The sequence below is a fragment of the Pipistrellus hanaki genome (assembly GCF_964339955.1).
Source record: "Pipistrellus hanaki genome assembly, chromosome: 8".
NCBI lineage: Eukaryota > Metazoa > Chordata > Mammalia > Chiroptera > Vespertilionidae > Pipistrellus > Pipistrellus hanaki.
This window is the reverse complement of record NC_140510.1, coordinates 9317249-9342842: the sequence shown is the minus strand read 5'-3', so window position 1 is coordinate 9342842 and position 25594 is coordinate 9317249. Positions and strand designations below refer to the sequence as shown.

Genomic DNA, 25594 nt, shown 5'->3' with positions numbered 1-25594 from the left:
TTGTATGTTTGTGTGTGCATGCATTTGTGTGTGAGTGCATTTCTGGTTGTGCATGGATTTTGAGTATGTTAGAGTATGTGTACACAAACACTACATGTGAGTGCACACATGTGCACGTGAGTGCATGGCCTCCAGCAGTCGACATGGCTAGACAGGTCCTGACTGATAGGTAGGGGGCTGTGCCTCCTGCCCCCTTGCCCCGGCAGAAGAGAGCTGCCTGGAGCAGCTGGTTTGAAGCCAGCGTGGCCAGGGTTCCGGGTGGGTCTTAGGAACCGGGGCAGTGGGTGCTCAGCTCGGCCTCTGACGCGTCTCTCGGTGGGGCGTGGCTGATGGGAGGGAGCCCTGCTGGTGTCTGAGTCCCTGGGACCCTGGGGCCCACAGCTAGCCGTGCAGGGGCCTTTCCTGCCCTGGGTTGACAATCTGGGCCCTCATCCTTGCGTGGGCAGGGCCAGCCAGCGGGGAGCGGGCCTGTGCGCTCCAGTTTGCCACCGTCCTCACCACTGTCGCCTCTGGCCTGGCCCGCTCCCCCGTGTGACCCTGTCGGCCTGGCCGTCCTGGCCCAGGACCTCTGCCCCCTCCATTGGGTGGCACATCGGCAGCTCTCCACCCTGGACCCTGTTTTGCTATGTGGCTCACGGCCCACAGGCAGGGCTCCCGTGAGAACTCACCTGATTCTAGCCGGGCTTAAAGGCTTGTTTTCCAACGGCAGGTCTGTGTGGGAGTGCAGGAGTCACCTTTCCCGTCCAGCTCTGCGCCTGGAAGCACTCACCCCCTGCCAGGACCGGCGGGCACCGGCACGTGAATATGCCAGGACCTAGCTGTCCTGCCAGCTTGCCTGTCTGACCCCTCCCCTCCCCTCTCCTCCCCTCCTCTATCCTCCCCTCTTCTCTCCTCCCCTCCCCTCTCCTCCTGAGACGGGTTTTCCATTTACACTAATTCAGGCTTTGTGCAGACATGAGCCCGCTTGGATTCGCAAGCCATTTAATCTGCGTGATTGACGCTGTGCAATTAGATTTTAATTGAGATGCACACTGCTTAAGCAGACATAAGACAGCCACAGCTATTGCTAATTAATTTTCTTCCGAAACGACAACGTTTCGTAATTATGCTCCGTGATGCCTGTGTTACTTACATACCTTACCTCTCAGGTGCCACTCGGTTCCTGCCAGAGGGACTGCGTGGTGTTTTCACGCATGCCCGTGGCACTGGCTTCACGCGTGAGCTGACCGTTACGCTCCGCTCATGGGCAGAACACACCGCGGTGCCCGGAGGAGAAGGCAGTGGCAGCCTCGGGGTGGGACCTGACCCCTCCCTGGTCCCTGCACGAAGCATCTGACTCCCTGAGGCTGGAGAGCGGAGTGGGGGAGCCTGTGGTCTGGAACATCCTACAGGACAGGTGCCTCGGCCGCTCCGCCTGTAAATGGGGAGGATAGTCCCTCCATGAGCCTGGACAGGTCACATGCATGTGGCCGAGCACGGCCCGGTGAGCACGGCTGCACGCTGGCTGAGGCCTGGCGCTCCCGGGCTCCTGCCACGTCACCCTCCGAGGCCCGTGGCCCGGACTGTCTTCAATGTGCAGGCCCAAGCAGGTCCGTGACCTGTCCGTGGCTCGGCTCTGCCTGGGGCAGGGACTGTCCTGTTAGCAGACCGGGCAGAGGGAGAGGAGGCAAAGGCATTAAGGACCCACTGGGCACTGGTCCTGACGCGAGTGGACACATCGCGTCTTCCAGTGCGGGGTCCGTGACGCCCACTTTCCGGACGGGGGTCTGGCTTGTAACGCTGGCTACAGGGCTCCTGGGAGGATCTGACCGGAGGCCTGCAGGCCCGGCTCCTTCTTCCTGTTCGAGGGAGGCCTGTGGCTCAGGCCCTGGGAGGGGCTGGGTGGGGTTGGGGGCCGCCTGTCCTTGAGAAAGTGGGACAGGTGTCTGGCACTGGGGTCAAGGATTCCAGAGCCCAGGGCTCGGGCCAGGACCGTCTCTATGGCAGTGGGTCATGGAGACGCTGCTGAAAGCTGGGCCCGCTCCCAGGAGACACCTGGGGTCATGTGCCCGTGTTGGCCCCAGTCCGGGGCTCCCTCATCTGCCTTCCGAAGCACCTTTGGGCCAGGATCTTGGCCGTGTTCTCTGCGCCTTTCTGGGTGAGAGATGCTGGCGATGGTGGCCTGTGGGTTCACTTGCCACAGGTGGGGCGGCGAGGCCTGGGGATTCGGGACCTGCAGTCAGGTGCCGTGAGGCAGGTCTGAGCGGGCCCCACAGCCCCCCTTTCATTTCCTTATCTCCCCTCCTGCCCTGAGCCCTGATGTGCTGGGAAGGGAGGGCCAGGCTGGGAATAGGAGTGAATTCCAGCGCTGCCATGCTGTGCAGCATCAGGGAAGTGTCTGAACCTCTCTGGGCTGCAAATCCTCATTTGTAAGATGAGGGGCTGGGGAGAGACCCCGTAGCTCCATTCAATGGACAATATGAGGCAGTGAGCTGGGAGTCCCGGGGCAGAAGGAGCTGTGAGCCCAGCTGTGTCAGAATGGGAGAGAGACCGTGTATTCACTCCTTCGGAAAGCGGAAGGAGGCCTGCTGTGGGAGCCTGCCCGCAGGGTTGGCGCTGAGGGTCAGAGGTGGGGGATGCAGTCCGGGCCCCTTGTTGTTCTGGGAGGGCTGTCCCGGGCGCTCCCAGGGGTGCCCGGAGCCCTGGCCGCGCCTGGGAGGTGGGCAGGGAGGTGGGCGTGGGGAAGCCCTGGCTGGGGTTTCCCTCTGGTTCCCAGCAGACCTGGCCCCTGTAGGCCCCGGCCTCTGGCCCTGTCCTAGACATGCTGGCGGGTGGGTGGTGAGGAGTGTGTATGGGTGTGAGTGAGGAGTGTGTGTGGGTGTGAGGAGTGTGTGTGGGTGTGAGTGAGGAGTGTGTGTGGTGGGTGTGTGAATGAGGGGTGTGTGTGGGTGTGAGTGAGGAGTGTGAGGAGTGTGAGTGAGGAGTGTGTGTGGGTGTGAGTGAGGAGTGTGAGGAGTGTGAGTGATGAATGTGTGTGGGTTTGAGTGAGGAGTGTGAGTGAGCAGTGTGTGTGGGTGTGAGGAGTGTGTGTGGGTGTGAGTGAGGAGTGTGTGTGGGTGTGAGGAGTGTGTATGGGTGTAAGTGAGGAGTGTGAGTGAGGAATGTGTGAGAAGTGTGAGTGAGGGGTGTGTGTGGGTGTTAGTGAGTAGTGTGTGTGGGTGTGAGGAGTGTGTGTGGGTGTAAGTGAGGAGTGTGAGTGAGGAATGTGTGAGGAGTGTGAGTGAGGGGTGTATGTGGGTATGAGTGAGGAATGTGAGTGAAGAGTGTGAGTGAGGGGTGTGAGTGAGGAGTGTGTGTGGAAGTGAGTGAAGAGTGTGAGTGATGAATGTGTGTGGGTGTGAGTGAGGAGTGTGGGGGGTGAGTGAGGAGTGTGTGGGTGTGTGAGGAGTGTGAGTGAGAAGTGTGGGTGTGTGAGTGAGAAGTGTGAGGAGTGTGAGTGGATGTGTGAGTGAGGAGTGTGAGTGAGGAGTGTGTGGGTGTGTGAGTGAGGAGTGTGGGTGTGTGAGTAAGGAGTGTGAGGAGTGTGAGTGGGTGTGTGAGTGAGAAGTGTGAGGAGTGTGTGGGTGTGTGAGTGAGGAGTGTGAGTGAGGAGTGTGTGTGTGTGTGAGTGAGGAGTGTGTGGGGGGTGAGTGAGGAGTGTGAGTGAGGAGTGTGTGGGTGTGTGAGTGAGGAGTGTGAGTGAGGAGTGTGTGTGTGTGTGAGTGAGGAGTGTGAGTGAGGAGTGTGTGTGTGGGAGGGGTGAGTGAGGAGTGTGAGTGAGGAGTGTGAATGAGGAGTGTGAGTGAGGAGTGTGTGTGGGGGGTGAGTGAGGAGTGTGAGTGAGGAGTGTATGGGTGTGTTAGTGAGGAGTGTGAGTGAGGAGTGTGTGGATGTGTGAGTGAGGAGTGTGAATGAGGAGTGTGAGTGAGGAGTGTGTGTGGGGGGTGAGTGAGGAGTGTGAGTGAGTGAGGAGTGTGAGTGAGGAGTGTGTGTGTGTGGGGGGGTGAGTGAGGAGTGTGAGTGAGGAGTGTGAGTGAGCTGTTCCAGGGAAGCCGCCAGGCGGTGGGAAGTGCCAGAGATCTCTGAGATGCTCCAGGTTCTGCCAGTGAGGAGCTGGGGCGGAGCAGCAGGAGGGCCCAGCCTGGGCATAGCCCTGGGCTGGGCACCCGGGCCACCCACCTCACCCCCGCAGGCGGGTGCTTAGTGAACCTGGAAGGCGGAGAATGTGGACGTAGAGGCCCAGCGTGGCCGTCCCCGGAGCCAGGCCCTCAGGGCATCACACGTCACCGGGAAGCGTGTAAACAGCCTACTGGGCATGCCTGCCCCCCTGTGTGAACCACACGCCTGTGCCAGGCTGCTGGGCACTGGGGCACCAGCTGTGTGAAGTCTTCACGGACGGGCGGACGGTGACGGACATACCACCCTGTGAGGTCAGCGGGTCACCCTTCCATTTCTCACAGCAGGAGCGTGGCCCGGCCATGCTTTCCGATCCCGTCAGGAAAACCCGTGGCCCGTGCCTCCTAGGACAACGTGGCCTGTGAACCCTGCTGCCACGGTTCTGCCTGCGGTGCATGAACCGCCAGGGCTGAGCGGTGGACAGGACCTTCGGCACCTGTTCCTGGCTTACAGGCCTGGCGGTGTTGGCAGCGGGGGGGCGTCGAGGCTGAGCACGTGGTGCTGGGAGAAAGGGCCACAAAACCGGACACCTGGCGGACGAGGAGCTGGAAGAGACCGGCTGGGACGAGGGCCCGGCCCACTGTGTCTGCCATTCTCCCTGCCCAGCCTCTGTGGTTCCATAATAACCATGGCTGGCCTGCCCGCGGTCTAACTCACCCTTTACCTGGGAGCCTGACGCACGGGAGTGCATCCCTGCCTGCCCTTGGGTGGGGCCTGCCGGGGCTAAGAGGAGAGGGTTCTTGCAGCTTCCAATGTGCATAGCAGATAAGGGGCAGGGCTGGGTAGACCCTCCGCGTCCTGACCCCTATCCCTAACCCCCCTCCCTCCCCTGGCAGACCCGCCCCTCCCGCTTTGTCCTCCTTTCCAAACCTGGCCGAGTGCAGGCTGAGCTGGCTGGGGTCCGGGTGTTTTACGTGAGCCAGCGTGCTTGTGTCACGGAGCATTTGTGTTCAGGGGGATGGGGAGAGAAGGAAGACTCACACCTTTCCTCAGCCCAGCAGGCTTCCCTGCCGGAGAAGGGAGCGGGTGCAGCCAAACTGTGTGGGTTCTCAGTTCTCAGAAGGGCGCCTGTTACTCCCATCTTCCTTGGTGGTTATCACTGGAAAGGGACGTCTGGTGTGCACACATCCATACACACGTGCACACACGCACATGCACACGCACGCGCACACACAGGCCCCTCTTTAGCTGGACAGACTGTCCTGGAGGCAGCTGAGGCGGCCGCGCCGGACCGAGGCCTGAGTGCTGGCTCCTCTGCAGGCGGGAGCCAGGCCAGCCCCTCGCTGCCGTCAGTTCTTTCTGACACGCAGGGCTGGCCTCTGTGCCAGCAGGCCCGCGGTCTGCCCCAGGCTGGATGGGAAAGGAGGGGCGGCGGAGAAAGACAAGGAGAGCGGTAGGAGAGTGAGAGGTGAGGGAGGGGAAAGGCAGCCGTGGAGGTCTTTCCGGAGGAGCGTGGCAGCCGCGCCTCCGCCTCGGGGAGCGGGGACTTCCCGGCAGGCAGGTGCGTGCGATCCTGCGTTCGGGTGGGGAGGCCCGGGGCCTGTGGAGGTGATGGCCTCGCTGTCAGCTCAGACAGGGAACGGCAGCGGGGAGAGGGCAAGCCCTCCGCCAGGAGCCTCAGCTGCCACTGCAGTGCGGCCTGGGAGCCCGTCCGCCGGGCCCCGCCCAGCTGCCCCTCTCGGGGAGGCGCTGTTCCCCTGGTCCGGGCACCCGCAGCCTCTCCGATGGTCCCCATTGTGATGGTCCCCATCAGCACCCACAGACAGATGGCCTGCCCTTCCTCATCACAGGCCTGTGGCTGGCCCTCCAGCGGGTCCTCCTGGGTCCGAGCCTGCGGGGTCAGGGGCTCCGCCCAGTGAGGTCGTTAGGGGCTTGTGGGCAGCCTAAGAAGCACCGAACACGACACGGGTTTGCAGCGTGCCTGGAGCACTGGTATCCTGACGCACAGCCTCGCCGTGTGAACTCCCATCGATCGCATCGCCCCTCTGCTCAGAGGCCTTCGTGGCTCCCAGTTCCTTCAGAACAAAGCCCGGAGCCCCGGCCTGCACACGCCCTCCCTGCAGCCTGCTCCTGGCCGGGCCCTGCCCCCTCTGCTCTCCCACAAGTTTGGAAACAGTAGGAAGTTTGTGGGCATCGCCAGGTGTCCTCAGACAGGGGCGCTCGGGTTGAGAAGCACTGCGCAGAGGATTCCTGAGGAGGATGGGGCTGACGTCTGGACCTCTGGGACCCCCGGGACCCCTGCCTGGCGGATCCCTGGGGCTGTGCCCCTGTCAGCGGGCGGCTGACTGGAGGGCCTGGGCATGGGGTCCAGGACCTGGAGGCGTGCCTCTTCACGCGGGCAGGCCCGAAGGCGGGGGGCCACGTCCTGCCACCATCAGAAGTGTCCTGGGTGGGAGAGCCCAGCGTACGTGAGTGAGGACTGGGCGACAGTCCGGTGGCCAGCGCGCACCTGACCCTGCTCTCCGCTCCGTGGCTGCTGGCCCGTTCGGAGGACGCCCTGCACGGAGGGAGCCCGCCTGTCACCTCGGCCTCTCACATGGCTGGGACGCCACGGCTTCTTCCCAGGGACAGTCCTGGTCGGGGAGCCGGAAGCCGAGCCCTGCCGGGCCCCTGGGCGCGCAGATCTGGCCTGTGGCGGAGCGGGCGGGAGTCTGAGCTGCGGCCGGGTAGTCGGGGCTCCGGGAGCCCCCAGGCGGGGGGGCAGAGGGCTGCATCGCGAGTGCCGTGGAGAGCTGTGCTGACAGGCGGACGCGAGCCAGCAGCACACCACAAAGCCGCCTGGCTGTGCCGGGGTGTCCTGCCAGGAACGCGGGAGCGCAGGAACAGGCAGGAGACGCGCTGCTTTTATCCGGCGGGCGTGGGCCTGCGTGAGAGCCAGGACCGCCGCCAGCAAAACGGTGCCGGCTTTTGGCACCGGGTCCCCGTTCCTCCCCTGGTTCCCCTCCCCCCACACCTAGGGAAAGGCCTCACCGTATTCTAGAGCCGTTTGCTTTTAATGGACCGTTCTTGAACATTAAAGCGTTTCGGAGAAGTGACTCCTGTGGCAGAGCTCCTGGCAGTGAGGAGGGGCGTTTAGCCCGTGAGGTCTGCCCGGCACCTCCGAAGACCTGAGCCCCCGGGGAGGCTGCCTGTGTGCCAGGCATCGGGTCAGCTAAAGAGCCGGTGCCAGCCGTCTGTGTGGCAGCCACGGCTGGTGTGGGGGCTGGGAGACACTGACCCGGAGCCCTGGGGTGGCCTCAGGAATGCACTTGGTGGGGCCCCGAGTGGCGCCTGGTGGGTGTTGGTGCAGGGGATCACACTGAGCTGCCCTGTCTCCCAGGGGCTGTGTTGTGGGTGCCCAGGCGGACATGGGGACCTGGGGCAGCTGACACCAGCCCTAGGTTTGGGGGTGTAAGCAGGAGCTAATGGGCAGGAGGGGGGACAGGCGTTTCTGGGGGAATGTGCACCATCTGAACGGAGCATCTCATGCTTATACCGAGTCCTGGGCCCTTATAACTCCCCTAGCCTCCGTGTGGGCAGGTGCTCAAGCACAAGGGACCCCCACCGGGCTGGGGTGGGGGCCAGGTCACCGGGCTTGGGGGTGTGGGACTGCCAAAGGGCATGTGGGGGCATAAGGGCTCCTGGGCATGCCGGAGAGGAGCGAGGCTTGGGAGAGGCTGGGACTGCAGGGCAAGGCTCACCCAGGGCAGCACCATGGGCGGCTGTGGTCCCTCCTCCCCCTCGTCACGGAGGTGCTCCTGCAGGCTGGACCCCCCTGCTGGCCACTGGCCGGGGGTGGAGGGTGCTGGCCGGTGCTGCTCGGGGGTCTGGGGAAGGAGCCTGGCAGAGCACACACACAGGCTGGGTGTGGGCTGTGCTGGAAGGTGTGGGGAGGGCCATGGCTGGGCAAGTCGGAGCAGGGCGCTGCACACACCGAACCGGGATGCCAGGCCACCCACCGGCCCGGTTCTCCCCAGAGCCCGGAGGGGCAGAGCAGCTGCCCAAATCTGTAGCCAGCCCTCCTCGCCCTGCCCTGCCCTGCCCCTGCCCCGGGCCCAGCGCCACCCATGGAGAGGTGGCCTCAGGCCTTGGAGGTTGTTGGTGCTCGGGATACAGTTGCTGGTTCATGGGTCAAATGTTTGGGTCCTTTCAGCTCCCCACATGCCAGAGCCCCTGCGTCTGCCCATTGTGGCATGGCCTGCGCTCCCTGGGGTCCAGCCTCCCATCTACAGACGGGAGCTGAGCCCCGGAACGGGGCCCTTACTCAGAGTCGCACAGGAGCCGGGGTACAGCTGAGGGTGAACTGGTAAGGACGGCTCTTTGCCTCATCGGCAGGGGGCTGCTCGTGTCTGAGCTGCGGGGCCAGGGCCCGGACGGGGTGACCTGGAGGCCTCCTGAGGTGGCGGACCCCTGGGCCAGGGGGAGGAGACTGGGGATGAGGGAGATGCCGCTCGGGCCCTGAGTGGCTCCTGGCGAGGCCGCCTCCTCATCCCAAGGGTCCTCACCAGGGTTCCAGCAGAGTCCCGGAGGGCCCCCACCCCCTGCCCAGCTCTGAGGGCGCAGGGAGTCCCGCGCCCCCTCTCGCCCCTCTGAGGGCTCAGTGGAGAGGGGAGGCTCCTCCCCTGCAGCCAGCCCAGAACTGTCTCCTCCGCCAGCTGGGGTTCAAGACCTCCCGCCCCTCCTTGGAGAGCCCGCGACTTGGGTCACTTGTGCCAAGATGCTTGAGATGTGATCCGGGTGGCACCCCTCCGCCCCCCGCAGATGCTGTGGTTTGGGCGATGACTGGGAAAGCCAGCTGCACGGTGCCTCGGACCCCCAGTGCCACTCCCCAGCCGGCATCTCCACTGGGGGGAAATAGCCCTTCCGGTGTGCAGTGGCTCAAATACCGCCTTTTTAGCAGCACGTAGGCATTTAAATCCGACTTGAAGCTGTGTGTGTGTGTGTGCCCGCAGCGCACAGGTGCCCAGGGGTGCGGTCACTGTGCCGAGCCCCGGGCAGAGCCGCCTCGCTGTCGGAGTGGCCCTCTTGAGGGGAGGGCTGCGTTCAGGAGGGGAGCACTTCTGCCCTAAGATCCTCCTGGCAGCGTGGTCCCCCGCCTGTGGCAGACGTTCCGACCTCAGAGAGCATGCTCCCCTGCACCCGTTCCTCAGACTCCCACCCAGGTGCTGAGCTCGTAGGAGCCCTGACCTGGTGAGGCCGGGCTGAGGGCCAAGAGAGGAGGGTCCTTGCAGCTTAGTGCCCACGACCAACCTCGCGGTCATCACCGCATGCTGACTGAGCCTGTGTCTGGGGCAGGTATAAAGGGAGCCCCGGAAACAGGCACTGAAAGCAGTGATGTGGGGGCTTGACCCCGGGACAGGAGACAGGACCGACCTCTAAGACCTAACCTACCTGCTCCGTGGCTTTGGGGCGGTTGCAGGGCAGGAGGAGGCGGGAGAGTGTGAGCAGCCTGCGTGTGTGGGCGGACTGCCCGCAGCTTAACGGGGGGTGAGCCTGGAGGGACAGGGAGGCAGACCCACGCTGGGCCTTGGAGCCGTGGAGGGGATTAGGCCTGGTTCTGTGGGTCCCTCCCCGCCTTTCCGGTCCTTTCTCCCCTCTCAGAGCCTCCTTCCGGTTTTCTCCACTTGCTGGGCCTTTGTCCTCGCTTCTCCTCCTCTGCCCAGTCCTGAGTTCAGGGGGCCCTGGCAGGGGCCTCGGTGCCCTGGTTCCTGTGTGCCAGGCCTGTGCCCCACCTGCCCTGCCCTGCCCTGCGGGGCCTTCCCGCGGCCCCGCCTGCGGCCTGCCGGGGCGGCCTGTTTTCCCTCCGGGGGCAGAGGCGAGGCTTGTTTTTCTTCCCGCTCGCTCGGAGACACACAATGCAGCTGTTAAAATATCTGGGTCTGGCTGGGCGCGCACAGCGAGCCCCTTGTTCTCCTCGGAGCAGCGGCCTCTGGCAGGCACAGGGGAGCGTGCCTCTGCTGGCAGAGTGCTGGGGAGGAGGGGGCAGGGGACACCGAGCCCCACTCCGGGGCTCCTGCAGCCTCGGGGCTCTCCACGGAGGAAGGGGGTGACCAGAGGCACTGGGGTGGGTGGAGGAAGGTGGAGAGGATGGGGCTGCCAGCTGCCTTGCTCAGTCTCCCACAGGCTTCCTGCCGGGCTCGGCCCCTCGGCACTGCCTGGCCCGGGTTTAGTGCCCAGCGAGCAGGCGGATGGACAGTCTTGCCCAGGCTGCAGTGATGGTTAGGTGGAAACGTTTGAGCGGGGCACTCACATGTCAGGCCTGTGCTTTTAATCCCCCCCCCCAAGGGAGGTGCTGATGACAGGCCCATTGTGCAGGTGAGGAAATGAGGCGTTGGCCTGAGAAGCTGGCTTTTTTCTGGGCGACGCTGGATTTGAACGTGGGCCTTCCTTCTCCAGCCGGCGCTCTGTGCTCTGGCTGAACAAGCCAGCATGCGGGCTGCTGCTGAGCCGGGAGTGCGGTGCCAGTTCAGAGCGGCACAGGGCGGGCAGCAGGACGCGGGTGGGGGTGCATCGGGCACAGGCTGGGCTTTAAGGCCTGGCTTCCTGGGCAGCGAAGGCCGGGGGTGCAAAGGCAGGGGGCGGACACGGCCCTGGCTTTCAGAAAATCCCCTCCAGTGCAAGGGGAGCGTCAGGCACGAAGCAGCTCTTCCCCGCACCCTCCCAGGATTAAAAAAAAAGAGCCTCCTGCCAGCTGCAGTCCTCCTGCCACCATCTTCCCCTATCGGAGTCGGGGCCGCAGGAGGGCCGCGGCTGCTGCCCTGACCACAGTCAGCGAGCCAGGGCCATGACCTGTGTCTGCCCAGCGGCAAGCCCAGGCGCTGGGCAGTGAGGGGGCGTCCTTGCCTGGAACAGTACACCCCGGAGTGACGGGTGACCCGCTGGGAGAGGGGTGTGTGCGTGGTGCCCACCCCGCCACAGCCAGAGGCGAGGGCTTCGCTCCCACCTCCCCGGCCTCCGGCCCCGCGCTCCGGGAAGCAGCTCAGTTGGGGAGCCAGGCTCGCCGGCTGGTGCAGCAGAATGTCCAAGACTAGGAGGCAAGAGGTAGACTTTTAATAAAATCAGTCTCCCCAGCCTGCCCTCCCCCAGCTCCCTTCAACCCGGTCTCCTTTCTCCCTCGGGGAACCCTCTCCTCTCATTTTCTCTCTCCAGAATGTGCCAAGGCCATGCTCATGCCATTCCTGCCCCTGGGTGCCCTTCCCTCTCCTCTCTGTAGGCCAAGTTCAAGGCCCCTCGTGTCCTGCCTGAAACCAGAGGGCAGACTGGATGGTCACCTGGAAGTCCCTCGTTGGGCTCTGCTCTTGGCGGATGTTAGCCTAGGCTGCTCTGTCTCCGGTGAGCTGTATGAGCCGAGCCTTTGGACACCCTGGCACTGTTCCCTGCGTGTGGCAGGCGTTCACATACTCAGAAGAGTTGGGCTGTGATGGAAAAGATATAAAACGTGTGGGCTTCAGAATCCAGAGGACCTGCCTGGCACCTGTTAGCTGTGTGACTTTGGGTGGTTACTCACCCTCTCTGGGCTGGTTTCATTGTAGATGAGGATCACACTATCAGCTCCTCGGGTAACCTTGGCAGGCAGTGTGATGCCACAGGAGAGGCGCTGGCCTGGTGCGGGTGGGCACCCACAGGTGCTGACAGGCTCCCAGTGCCGGGGACACCCCTGAGCAGGGACGATGGAGCCTTTGGGGAGGGGGGGTCTGAGGATGGAGGGCGCCACACGGTGTACCATGGGGAACTTGAGAAGAACTCTGCTTTCTGGAATTGTCCCCACATCGCACCGGGCAGCAGGTGGGCGGCAGGCTGCGTGCCACGCCCACGTAGAGACGGGCCTTGTCTAGAAGGAGCAGGTGCTGAGTGAAGGTGCTCCCCACACTAGCCGAGCCTGCGGTTCCTGATGGCCTTGAAGGGAACCCTGGGGTCCTGGCCTGGCCTTTTCCTCCAGGTGTGACCAGGCCGGTTGCCAGGGCTGTTCTGCAGGCTCTGGTTCCCCTTTCCCAGGGCTGTGGAACCCTGGCCTGGGAGGTGCAAGGGGGGCCAACCCGAAGAGGGCCGAGCCAGGGGGCAGGTCAGTGACAGGCTGTGTCGACTCCTCTCGGTGGCGGACGTCAGTTATGGTTCCCTGAGCGCCGCCGGGAGCCGTTGTCGGGGCTGGTGTCTGGGTTTCCTGGAGCTGGTTGAGCCGGTGAGCCGCCGGCCCCCAGAGCCGTGCACAGGGGCCTCAGTTTCACCCACAGAGACAGGCCGGTGGACAGAGAAGTGGAAGCAGGTGCAGCCCAGCCTGAGGTGCCCCGGACGGGTGTGCGGCCAGCAGGGGCCCTGTTTCCCCCCTGGGCCTCCCCTGGGAAGTGGCCTTTCTCGGGGAAAGGTGCCTCCGGCAGAGGCCTGACACCCAGGTCTAACCCATGATGGGCCGGCGTGTGGGGCTGCTGCTGTAATACACGCTCCGGACTCTGCTGGGAAGGGTGGCTGCCCTCTCCCCCCTGGGTGGGCGCAGGGTGCCCCAGGTCACAGGGAAGAGATGGAGGCTCAGAGAGGGACATCGTCTGGCCAGAGACACACAGCCGCCGTGGCCTGCATGTGTCCAAGCACAAACAGCTCTCCTTGGGAGCATAAATGCACACATATTTGAAAATAGGGTTTTTCTGACCTGCCATGAAGGAGCCAGTGGGGTGTCCCAGGGAAGGGCAGCCCTAGGGACCTCCCCACCCCACCCGTCTCTTTCCTCTCTTTCTCCTTTGAGGAGTGAGGTGGGCTGGGAGCCAGCGGGCCAGGGGGCTGGATTGAAGCACATGTCTGCTCTCTCATGCCGCCAGCACAGGAGTCGGGCCCCTCTGCTTTGAGGTGTCGGCCGCTCACTGTGGCCTGTTAGCCCTCAGGCCGGGAGCTCACCTCAGAGCATTGGTGTTACAGACGGCAGCAGCGCGGAGGTAACAACATGAAGGGCTTGGCGTCTGGCTATCAGAGAGGATACAGAGTCCTTGGGGCCTTGGAGCCAGCAGAGACTGAGCACCCGCCCCAAGTTTCAATTATAAGCTGTTCTAACGCTCACTTCCTTTCATCTGAGCCGCATTGGCAATGCTCTTCACTCCAGGCATGTTCATGTGTTTTATCTCATTTCATCTTAAAAATAACTTTGTGATAAAGGCAGGGCGGTGTTTATTATCGCAGTGTACGTGTGCGTATCTTTCTCCACATCCATGTGAATGTGTGCATCTCTTATGCAATGGTGTGCCCACACATGTGGATGTGGATGTGAGTGCATGTATGTGTGGCATGTGACCATGTGTGCGTGTTGACTGTGCATGTGTGCCCAAGCGTGGCTGTGTGTGTGTGGGTGTGGTCTATGTGTGCATGCATGCATGTGGCTGCATGTGGTTGTTGCGTTATGTTGTGTGTGCCCATGTGTGCCTGTGCGTGTGGGGCCTGGGCACACATGCCACATGGCTGAGATCAGAGAGGAGCGAGGACGTGACGGCTGGGAGGCTGGCTCGCTGGGGGGCTGCCTGGCCCGGGAAAGCCGCTCCGGTTCCTGTGACTCACTCGTTAGCGGAGTTCAAAGGAGCCAGGTGGCGGGAGGTGTCTGCGATCGCAGGTTTCACAGAGATTCGCTCATTCTGCTCTGATAATTAATTTATTCCTCAAGTCAGTCTTTCTCATCAGAGTTCTTAACCTTTTCTGTGCCGGGGACTCCTCCTGGGAATAATGCTGTCTGTGCCGAGAACACACACACAGGGAGCCGGTGGTCCTGCCGCCTGAGCAGACGGAAGGCCGGCCTCTGTGCTGTCATACAGGGGCCGGACAACCGGCAGGCCGGGGCTCTGGTGGCGGCCTTCAGTGCGGCGCTGCGGCCCGCAGGGGCAGGCACACCTGCGACTTGTGCTGGTGGCAGGCTCACGGGCACTGCAGTTTGATGCCCACGTTCGTGGCTGAAGGAGACACCAACTTCAGTTCCCAGTGAACGAAGATAAACATTTATTTTTTCCATTCAGGTGCTGCAGCCTTGCTTTTTAGAGGGAGCTTACACCTTATTTGGAGGTTGGAAGCGGCCTTAAGAGCACCCAGCGCATGTGTTCTTACACCTACCAGTGCGTTGGAAACGGACGTGGGACTTTGTGAAAAATGTGGCTGTTTGTCCCCCACTGTCCGTGCAGACCGGGGGAATTGGGTCTCCAGGAGCCACGGAATGTCTTCTGAGGGTCTGGGTGCTGCCCGTGCCCTGGGTGCTGAGGTGCAGAGGGAAGGTGGCCTGCCTGCCCTCTCCTGAGGGCCAGGGTGCTCCTGGGGGCTTCGGCCCAGGCCCCTCCCCTTAGCGGGACCGGAAGTGGCTGCGTCCCCTCTGTGAGCGCAGACCTGCTGGAGCAGTGCGTTTTCCCGAGAATGTCCTCGCTAGAGAGGGTGCTCTTTCCTCCTGCCCCCGCGAATGCTGCACCCCGGGCCCCTCTTGTGTGGTTTGTGGGACATGACCCTGCCCAGACCAGCATGCCCCCAGCGGTGGTGTGGGCACCCTGAGCTGGTGCCCTGCTGTCCCCCGGGGCCCAGGTGAGGCTGCTGACGAGGCCGAGACATCTGCCTCTGATCCGAGGAGCTTCCGAGAGTGAAAGTGGCTGCCTGGGACCCTGGAGCCAGGTGTTTACCCAGAAATCGTGCTAATCCCGCTAATGCCTGTGATTTGCACAGCCTATCCGTCTATTGCCTTCCTCTTCTGGGAGGGAGGGCCGGGAGGGCGGCTGATCTGCAGGAGACGAGGCCTGTGGCACGGGGCCCTGGCCGGGCCACCCCCCGCAGGCCTCCAGGGAGCCCCTGAGCTCCCGGTGCACACCTGCTCCGGGCAGTCTGGGGAGGGGAATCTGGATAAGTACGCTTCTTCCCACACTCTGTTCACCTGGTCCTGGGCTGGCCGTGCCCTGAGGCCTCGGGCAGCTTTCTGGCTGGCACCCCTGGCTCTAGGCCTGGTGCTCCTGCCTCTTCCGTGGAAAGTGGCGTCGGGGCAGCTCCTCCCTCTGTAAGAATCGGGGTGATGACATCACTCTGACAACACAACAGGGGCATGGTGGCCTGTAGGAGCTGCAGCGGCTGCTCCCCAACATCACAGCCTTTCCCTCCTTTTCTTTCCAACCTCCTCATGTCCCTCCCTTCTTGAGTGTCTTTCTTTCCTTGGAGTCCCTGGCACTAAAGTGTGAGGGTTCGGAGTTACTGGCCTCAGTTTTCCCATCTGCTTTTGGGGACACCTCCCAGGAGCCTGGGTTTGGTCACATGCCAGCCCTGTGGGTGCCTCACTCTGCTGGTCTCTAGTCCATTGAGCCTGTGCCTTCTAGATGCAGGTCTGGTTCCCTGTGCCCACCTCATCCCATGAGCACCTGCCCAGTTGGGCCTGGAGACCCAGGGGCACAAGGCCTAGCCCTGCCCGGAGGAGGTCCCGGTCCAGCAGGGAGCCAGCTAGGTGCAGAGAAGATTGTGATCAGCTGTGCAAGAGGTGCCCTGATGGTGGAGGAGTGTCCAAACGCAGGGAAGGACACCCAGATCGTTTGGGGTTGTGGGGCCTGGCCAGCTCAGCCTAGTGCAGTGTTCAGCACGAGGCTGATGTGTCTATGAAGAATTAGCGAGTAGAGAGTGAGTAAATGTGTAACTGCACACGCCTCTCCTGCCCCACCAGGTCAGCCTCAGCAGACAGGTGCCACCCGTAGAGCCAGGTTTTGCAAGCAGCCCGGACAGAGCCTCAGCATTTGTCTAGCCCTTGGCCGGTGGTCCCTGTCCACAGTCTCACCACCTTGGGTTTGGCTCTTGGACAGAGCCTGCTCCCGGGGCTTCCTAGACTCCTGGCCCAGGGCCTCCATATCTGAAGGGCTCAACAGTCAGTTACTGCGGTGCCTGCCAGGGAACTCTGGCGAAACCCTTTGCCCTGCAGGATCGTCGCTCAGGGGTGGGGCCGGGGGAGAGGGGGGGTGCTCACTGTGGTGCTCAGGAGCACGGCTTTGGGGCCTGAGTTGTTTGTCTTTGGGCAAGTTACTCAGCCTCTGTGGACGTAGGTTTATTACTATATAAAACTAGAGGTCCGATGCATGAGGTTCATGCACTGGGGTGGGAGGGGTCCCTCAGCCTGGCCTGCTCCCTCTCGCAGTCCGGGAGCCCTCGGTGAATGTCTCACTGACAGCTAAGACCCTCTCCCTGCAGAGGGAGGGCCTAAGCCGTCAGACATCCTTAGCACTGCTGCGGAGCATTGAACATCTGCCCTCAGTGGTCAGTGCACATCATAGTGACGGATTGTACCACCGAGGGCTAATAATTTGCATATTAGCCTTTTATTATATAGGATATATATAATATGGAGCTGGTAAATGCTTGGCAGCTGGTAAATGCTTATTAAAGGTTTCTTGTTCTGGCTATTATTTTGTGTTTTTTTTGTCCTTATTTCCAAATTCAAGGTGTGTTTCAAAGTTGGGCCTAAATTCCTTCCCCTGAACTCTTGGGAGAAAAACCTGTGCTGCTCACAAAATTACTTGTACTTACGTGCTGTGATGTCTCAGAGGCCCCTCACAGCCTTTGACCGGCATCCTGAGTTGATCCACACCAGCCTGACCTGGAGGGGGTGATGAGTACAGTAAGGGGTGTGGTTGCTGCAGGGGTCCAGACACTGATGTGGCCATGACTGGAGAGGCGTAGAGGGCTTCCGGAGGAAAGGACATCTGAGTGGCATCTTGAAGAGTAGGAGTCCATCGTACTCTGGTTGGTGGCAGGGCTTGAACAGAGGCCTGGGGGTTTACTAGGGAACTGAGTGTGAAGAGGCGGTGGGGAGAGGAGGCTGCAGGCAGACACAGGAAGAGTTTACCTGAAGGCCCAGGGGGCTCAGCAAGGCTTTGATCCAGGGGAGAGATGCGCTGAGATTTGCATTTTTAAAAAAATCTTTATTGACTAGAGTATTTACAGATGGCCCCCTTTATCCCCCAATTGCCCCCCTCCACCCAGTTTCCACCCCCCCACACCTTCACCACCCTATTGTCTGTGTCCATGGCTTATGCACATTTATACATATAAAAGCCCTGTGACTGGAATGGTGGAATGACCAGAATGACCAGTGGCTATGATGCACACTGCGGCAGCCAACCAGCCCGATCTGGATCCCTATCGGCCCCCAACACTCCGATCGGGGGCCGGGCCAGCTGGCCAACCACCTGTGGCTCCTCTCCCCACCAGCCCAGCCTAATGGGCCCCCATCCCTACCCATGACCCCCGCATGCATGAATTTGTGCACCTCTAGTATGCATATAAGATCTTCGCTCCCTCCTTCCTTCTGAGACTGGTCAGTCTATTTTGTGTTTCCATGCTTTTGGTTCTATTTTATTCATCAGTTTATTTTGTTCATTAGATCCCTTGTTCACTTATTTTTAGATTCAATTGCTGATAAGTATGTATTTATTGCCATTTTATTGTTCATGTTTTTTACCTTTTTTTCTTCTCCTTCTTCACCTTCACCTTTCCCTTCCCCTCCCCCTTCCTGTTCCTTTTTTTCTTCCTCTTCATAAAGAATACTCTTTAACATTTCATGTAATACTGGTTTGGTTGTGATGAACTCCTTTAGCTTTTTCTTATCTGTGAAGCTCTTTATCTGATCTTCAATTCTAAATGATAGCTTTGCTGGGTAATCTTGGTTGTAGGTCCTTGCTATTCATCACTTGAATATTTCTTGCCACTCCCTTCTGGCCTGCATAGTTTCTGTTGAGAAATCAGCTGACAGTTGTATGGGCACTCCCTTGTAGATAGCTGCTTTACTCTTGCTGCTTTTAAGATTCTCTGTTTGTCTTTAATCCTTGGAATTTTAATTATGTGTCTTGGTGTGGGCATTTCTGGGTTCATCTTGTTTGGGATTCTCTGCATTTCCTGGACTTGTAAGTCTATTTCTTTGACTAGGTAGGGAAAGTTTTCTGTCACTCTTTCTTCAAATAGGTTTTCAGTGTCTTGCTCTCTCTTCTCCTTCTGACACTCCCATGATGAGAATATTGGTACACTTGAAGTTGTCCTACAGGCTTCTTACACTAACTTCACATGTTTTCTTCTTTTTGCTCTTCTGATTGGGTATTTTTTTCTTCCTCATATTTCAAATTGTTGAGTTGATTCTCAGACTCCTTTACTCTACTGTTGAATTGCTGTAAATTATTCTTTATTTCAGTTAGTGTATGCTTAAATTCTGACTGGTCCTTTGTCATGTCTTTGAAATTCTCACTAAGATCCTTAAAAGTCTTATTAAGTATCTTGAAGCTCTCATTAAGATCCTTGAGCAGCCTCATAATCACTGTTTTGAACTTTGTATCCAGTAGTTCGCTTGCTTCCATTTCATTAGGTTCTTTTTCTGGAAGTTTCTTCTATTCTTTCATTTATGACATGATTTTTGGCTCTACATTTTGGCTGCTTCCCTGTGTTTCTTTCTATGTATTGGGTAGAGCTGCTTTGTCTCCTGGAGTTGGTAGTGTGGCCTTGTGTAATAGGTGTCCTGCAGAGCTCAGTGGCTCAGCCTCCCCAGTCACCTGAACTGGGCACTCTCGGTGTGCCCCTATGTGGGCTGTGTGCACAATCTTGTTGTAGTTGAGCCTTGATTGCTGTTGGCATGAGTGGGAGGAATTGACCTCCAGGCCAATAGGCTGTGAGGACCAGCTGAGACGGAAAGAGCTGCTGTGCAGGAGACACCCTATGGTTAGGACTTGCTTCAGTGGGTCTTCGGTGCTCTCTGAGTCTGCCCCTTCAGTGTGTCGCTTGTGAATGTGTAAAGTTGTAATCTGGTATAGTCAGAAGCTGCCCACTGGGTGCATGGCTCTGGGGCATCCGGGGAGATAAAAGTCAGCCACTGCGGGGGACCACCTGACAGGAGCTACAGAGCGGGCTTGGAAGTGTTCAGGCAAGGCCTGGCTCTGAAGCAAGGCAGGCGGTGCTAGTGCCAGGTCTTGGGCCTCTTATTGATAGGCACACTGACACCAGCTATTGTTTGTTTGAGAGATTTTAGGAAAGTCTCGAGATATGGTTTTGAGAAAAGGTCCTGGCTGTCAGATGGACAGTGACCTGTGGTGGGAGCAAGGCTGTGTGGAAGTTGCTCAGGACCAACCCAGAAAGGAAGGAAGTTTGGTACAGAGCAGCCAGCTGGGAGAGGCGGTGCTGGTTAGGTCTTTGGTGAGGAAGCGATGGCCATTGCAGCTGATCAGATGTGTGGGAGACTGGGAAGGAGGAAGGTGACTCAAAGGTACAGCTCAGGTGACTGGGGCCAGGCAAGGGAGCAGAGAGGGTGGAGCAGGCCCAGGCCGTTCAGACAGCCAGAATCAGAAAGAACAGATTTTTCAAGGAGTCTTAAAAGGTCAGTTAGTGATCCCAGAATCTTGAGACCAAAGGTAACGCCATCGCTTACCAGAATCCTCAGAAGATGTCTCTGTCCCCATCTGCCCTGGGTGTCTGGACGGGGAGTTTGAAGGTGTCGAAAGCGGCCAGGCTGGTGTGTGGGATGTGCTGTTCACTCGGCCAGCCAGTAGCCCTGGAAGCCTTCTTGCATGCGCCACACCATGCCCTCCAACTGTTACTTAGAGAGACACCGAGTAGGGTACAGATTTGATTTAGCCTTGAGGCCCCATGGGTGGACGTGACCACTGCCTTCCGTTCTGCCACGCTGTGGTCCACAAGCCCTCTGCCAGGGCGGTCCCTTCCACGGGCTGTGGACCCACCCACCTCCCTCTGGGACAGTCACCACGGCCTCCTGAACTCCTTCCAGTTGTCTCCCATTTTCTTTGTTTCTGTTATGGCAAAGCTTCCTGAGAGATGGCTTCTGTTTCCACACTCATCCCAGCCTCTTCCTGACCCCACCGGGCCCTGGTCACCCCGTGCGGCTGAACCTGCAGCGCTGGACCTCATCTTCTTAGTCTCTCATTTCCTGTGGCCGAGCTGATCGTTCCTTCCTCTTCCTGAAGACATGTCTCCTGGTGTTTGGGCTTTTTCCTCCTTCCCTCCCCTCACTGGCCATCCTGCTCACTCTCCTTGGCTGGTTTCTGAGCGGGAAGCATTGGCCTGCCCTGGGCCCACCATATTCCCGTCTCTAGGTCCCACCTCCCCCCTGAGCTCCAGCCTGAATCTCCAGCAGTTTCTGTGGGTCTCAGTAGGCATCTCAGAGGTTCATGGCCCAGCTGCGTCCCTGACCTCTGCCCCGGACCTGTTTCCCTCCCGGTGCTCCATCTCAGCAAATGGCACCGCCGCTCATTCATCCAGCTGCTCTGTCAAAACTGGAGTCATCTTTGACATCCCACTTCTTTTTGAAAGATGGCTTTCACATTTCCATTCTGGAGTATCTGATACACACACTGAGTCAGCGCATGTGCGAGTGATGAGGCGTATTAGTGAGACACTTGCTGTGACCCACCGTCAGCAGAGAGCGTCCTGTGCCTGCACCCCTGGGTGCTCCTCCCTAGCGACGACCGACCCCTCTCTCCATCACGGCCGCACCCAAACCCTCGCAGGCCCTGCTGGCTCTGCCTGCAGAGCACACCCGCGGCCAGCCTCCTCCCTCCCACCCAGGCCCCCTCGTAGCTCCCAGGTCCCTTCCTCCCAGACTTGCTCTCCACACAACAGCAGAAGGACCCCTTTCACGATGAGTCACTTCTGTCCCCCCTCCAGGGCCTGCGCCCACCTCTCTGCTGCTGCTCACTCAGGCCAGTCCCTCCCACCAGACCCTTGGTTCTCGCCTCTGCCCTCTGGCTGTCCTGGGCTCCTCTGACCTCACAGCGGCAAGCCACTCGCACCCTGCCCCCTCCTGCCACTCTGCTTTCTCTTCCCAGACCCCTTCTCTAAATACACACGGACTTCCCCTTACTTACTGTTGTCTCTGAAGTAGAACATAAACTCCGTGGACTGTGTCCTCAGCACCTGGCACGATGCCGGCTGCATGACAGGGGCTTAAAATCTATTGACTGAGCGTGTGTGAGTGAATAAGTGATGGCAAGCGTGAGGAATGAGTGAGTGACGGACACGCACGTGAGTAAATGGAAGGTGGATCCTGGTGAGCAGGAAAGGGGCAGGAAACGAGGGCCTTTTTTCCTGGACCCCCACGTTGTCGTTGCTGGATTTATTTTCTTTCCTGCGATGCTGAGGTGGAGGAGGCTGTGATGCTGACTCTGTACCTCCGTGTGGTTCTCCTGCTGCTCCCCACGCGGCGGCAGGAACCGACTTGTTGCTCAGGTTTTAAAATCTGGGGTAAAAATAACGAAAGCGTGCACCTGTTGTCCGCGAGGTCGTTCAAAGACCAGATGAGTCTCAGAACTAATAATCCTCACAATTAATTAAACCCTCCCTCCCAATTATGGGAGGATTGAGTTGGTGGCTGTAGCGTGCGTGGCGGCGGGAATCTGGGTCGGCGTTCCCGGCTGGGTCTGGGGCAGCACTGGTGAGCGTCTTTGTCTTCCTTTAGGGCTGCCGCCGGCACCATGAGCAGCTAAGATGGACACGTCCGCCCCAGCCTCCGCCGCGGAGAGGAAAGAAGGCAAAAGTGCGATCCCGGAGGGGGCAGCCAGGAAGACCTCAGCGCTGGCAGTGGCCGCGGCGGCTGCGGCAGTAGCTGCCCAAGGAGGTACTGTCTGTTTTGCACACTCGGTGGGCAGCAGGGGTCTCTTTCATTGGCCCGTTAGGGTCTAATTGGACGGGTGGCCCACGCCACCGGGCAGCACGCTGGGTTTATGGAGGGTGACGCGGAGGGTGCCCTGCTCCCGGATCCCGGGCCTGTGACCCTGCCTGCAGGCTCTCCCAGAGGTCTGGGTGCCCGGTCTGCGGCAGGGGGACCGGGCGGCTCAGACTCCGGCGGGAGAGCCTGCGGACTCGGAGGGGAGGGCAGGGAACGGAGGTGAGGCGGGGGCTGCTGGGCGGCCCCGGGGTGTGCTCGCTGGCGCATTTGAGATGTGCCAGACACGGCAGGGCTGCCGCTGGCCCGCAGGGACTGTTTTAGAAGTAATTGTCTCTTGATCCCTTCTGGCTGTAATTAGAGGGTCAGGTACAGAATTTAGTATCCTTAGGTGAATTTCGGGCCAACTTAATTATAGCAGAAGGACTGCGAGCCACAGCCTCTCATTTTACCGCCCGGAGAGAGCTCTGCTTTCCACTGGCCGTGCCAGCGCCCCGGTGGGAAAGTTTGGCGGGAAGGCGAGACCTCCCCTTGTGTCTGCGCAGTCCATCTGGAGGCCACAAGGCTATTTCTGTCTCCGAGGAATGGAGAGGCTTAGATTTCTTTTCTTCCCCTTTTATTCAAGTGCGCTTAGTCACGCCCTGTTGCTCTCGCTGCTCAAGCACAGCTCGCAGCAGCGGGAAATTCGCCTCGGCCTGCGGGCGGGTGGGGTGTGGGCATCGCCCCTCACTTTGATGTGAGCACAGATGGGTCCCCGTCGGAGTGCAGGCCCCGGCCAGCACGTTGGGCAGCACGAGGGTCTGCGTTCCTCACCAGCGCTGGGATGGTGTGAACAGGGCGAGGGTCTGAGCTTCTAACCACCTGAGACGGTGTGGGGGCTGCTGTCCACGGGTCGTGTTGGCGCCGCTCGGGGTTGGAGCCTGGGGAATCGAAGGACACTGGGAGCGGTGGAGCCGGTGTCCAGGGAGGACTCTCATGTGCGTGGTGTCCAGGAGGCAGATGTGCGGGGAGGGACGGCAGGCCAGCGCCAAGAGCCTGGCGGTGGATTGGTGGCTGGCCTCCTGTCCCGGCCTGGCTGTGTCCGCACCTGGCCTGCTCCCTCCTCTGGGAGGGTCAGGGCCTGCCCTCCTGTGGTGACTCCAGCTGTCCCTCTGCCTGATGCACGGCCCAGGCGCCTGAAGCTGAGGGAGCTCCAGCAAGCGGGCTCCGTGTCTGCTGGGCCCCAGCTGCTTCTCCCTTGCCAGGGCTGAGTGGCTTGTGAGCTGCCCCACGCCATTCCCCGCGTGTCATAGTGCAGGGACAGCCTCAGGCTGTAGCTGGGCAGTAGCTGGGGAAGCCCTGCCGGCATCAGACCTGCTGTCCCCAGTGGTGTAGTAACAACAGGAGCTTGAGGGTTCTGACCTGAGGCGGGCGGGCAGCTGCCGATAGCTTGGAGCAGCGGCTCTTCCTGGCTTCTACCTGTTCCACCCCACCTACCCTTACCCCGGGGGCCGACATTGCCACCCCCAGAGGCCCCTGTCCCCTTATTGCCCAGGGGAGCCCTCCCTCAGATGAGTTTCCAGCAGAGGGTGGGTGTAACCCGTCAGCCCAGTTGCCCCGGGCAGGTGGCTTGTGTCATTGGAGCCAGCCCACCACTGGGCTCCCCCTGCCCCTCTCCGAGCAGCCGGCCCGGGAAGGACCCTCCCAGAGGCAGGGAGGAGCGGCTGTTCCTGCATGGAGCCAGCAGGGCATCTGGGAGCAGGTCCTGGTGCCGGGGGTCCGTGATGCCCACCTTCTGCGGATGGCGTGAGGAGGGGGCGGCGTGAGGAGCGCCTGGCGGAGCGGCCCAGGGGCCTGGCTGCGGTTCTAGGTCCGCCATCCCCTGGTCCCAGGGTGGCAGGCCGTTCCCTTCTCTGGGCCTCCTTCTCCTGTTCAGGGCACGGACCGATGTCTTTGTGGGCTCGTGACTTTGGAGCTTTATCACATCCTCCCAGGGTGGCCGAGGTGCTGAGTGACTCATGGCATCCAGAGCCTCACTCGGGCCCCTTGATAGCCAGCTGATCACAGCGCAGAGGGCATGAGGAGGAGCGGGACGGTCTGCGGGAGCAGAGGGGGCGGACGGGAGGCGGTGCCCTCAGTGGCAGAGCTTGGAAACCCCGTATGGAGCTCCTGGGTGTGAGGCTGGAGCCAGGCTCCTTCACCAGCAGTTGCCACCTCTCGGTTGTTCGGAGCGGCTGACGTGAGGTGGGAGGGACTTGCTCAGGGCCACCGGCCGCTCCAGCGGAGAGCGGGGTCTGGGGCTCAGGGCACAGGGTGGGAGTCTCCTTCCGGTATGAGCTTTCAGCCTGTGTGAGGTAGGGCCAGCCTCCCCGGGTGTAAAGCATGAAACACACATGCAGCTGCCCTATAGTTACAGCCGACACATAATGTGCTTCCGCCTGCCTGGCCCGGGCACCTTCTGGGTAGTAGCTGCCCCTGCCGTGCAGCGCAGGGAAGTGGTTGGAAGCAACCCAGACTCTGCAGCCAGGTCAGGTCGCCTGACCCTGGGCAGTATGTGCCTCAGTTTTTTCATCTATAGAATGGACGTAATAATAGCACCTACTTCATAGTGGTGTCAGAATTACTTGAGTGGCACAGGTAGAGTGCTGGGCACATCAGCTCTGTATGAGGTCCAACGTACCTATTAGCTTTCACCAGTTTTTGCCTCTGTCCGTGGGCTGTGCCTTAGAAAGTCTGCCCTCACGGCCCCTTACCAGCTGACCCAGTGAGGCCAGACAGGTGGTGGGAGGCTCTGGTTTCTGGAGTCTCCCACTCGGGCGTGGTGGAGGGTATACGGGGCAGGAGATCGAACCTGGTCCCAGTCCTTGGCGCCAGGCCCAGGCTGCCCCGGACAAGTGCGCTTGGCGGCCCGGGGCTCCTGCACTCATCCTTCCCCGAACCCGGAGGGCGCCCAGCCCAGCGGTCTGGAGCTGGCCTCGGGGAAGTCTCAGGAGACGGCTGTAACAAACGCAGATTCCCGGCCACCCAGGCCCGCGGAAGCAGGACCTCCGGGCCGGGGCCTGGCCATGTGCATGTTTGACGGGCTTCCCACTTCCCAGGTGCAGCTGGACGGGATCCCGGGAAGTGGCGTGGCCCTCACGTTCACACGCTGAGCGCAGCGTGACTGGGCAGGGAGCTCCTTCGCCGCAGGAGGCCTCTGTGCCACCGGCACCGGCACCACCACTGTTTGGTCACTGGCTCCGCGGCTTCTTAGCACGTTTCTTTGAGGTGCATCTTAGCTCGGTAGTGAGGCATCATGTCTGTCTTGGAGTGTTTCTCAAATTCAAACACCGGGATGCGTAAATAAGCCAGCCATGAGCATTCCAGCTGGGATGCCCGAGGCTAGAGGTCCCCCGAGGCATGTGGGCCTCACGGTGCCCCGCACTGATCAGTGCCCGAGTCCCTGGTGTCCTTGCCCTCTGTTTCTGTGCCACACCCCGCCCCCACCGTGTGGGCACAGCATCGTTTGTTCACCACTATGCCCTGCCCGGCAATGATTGTTGAACGAGGGGGTGAATCTGACCCTGTCATGCCAGGTGTGTGCCCGGTGGGCTGGTGCTGGCCCTGAGGTCTCCTGGCACAAGGGTCATTCGGGGCTGGCCTGCTCCTTGGCGCCTTCGCCCCTGACAAGGCCCCGGGGACTAAGTGGGCCCGCCTCCCTGGCTCACCTGAGCTGCTGGGCCGGCGCCACGCGCTCTTGCCTTGGGCTGGAGGTGCACTCAGATGTGACTAAGTGGTCAATTATTCTTGTTTAAGTGATTTTCAGGA

The 25594-nt window shown here is 60.6% G+C and overlaps 1 protein-coding gene across 3 annotated transcripts in view; it reads left to right on the top strand.

Moving 5' to 3' along the window:
* The window catches only part of GLI2 (GLI family zinc finger 2), a 209244-nt gene that overhangs the window by 33064 nt on the left and 150586 nt on the right, over positions 1-25594 (top strand). Inside the window, exon 2 of one of the 3 annotated variants that reach the window (XM_084892196.1) lies at positions 21602-21760. The exons of 1 other annotated variant lie outside the window; for it this stretch is intronic. In XM_084892196.1, the coding sequence (XP_084748322.1) occupies positions 21631-21760 (130 nt within the window). In that variant the 5' untranslated portion in view covers positions 21602-21630. Of the gene's footprint in view, positions 1-21601; positions 21761-25594 lie in introns of those variants that run through there. One more of the 3 variants, XM_084892199.1, reaches the window with a different exon arrangement.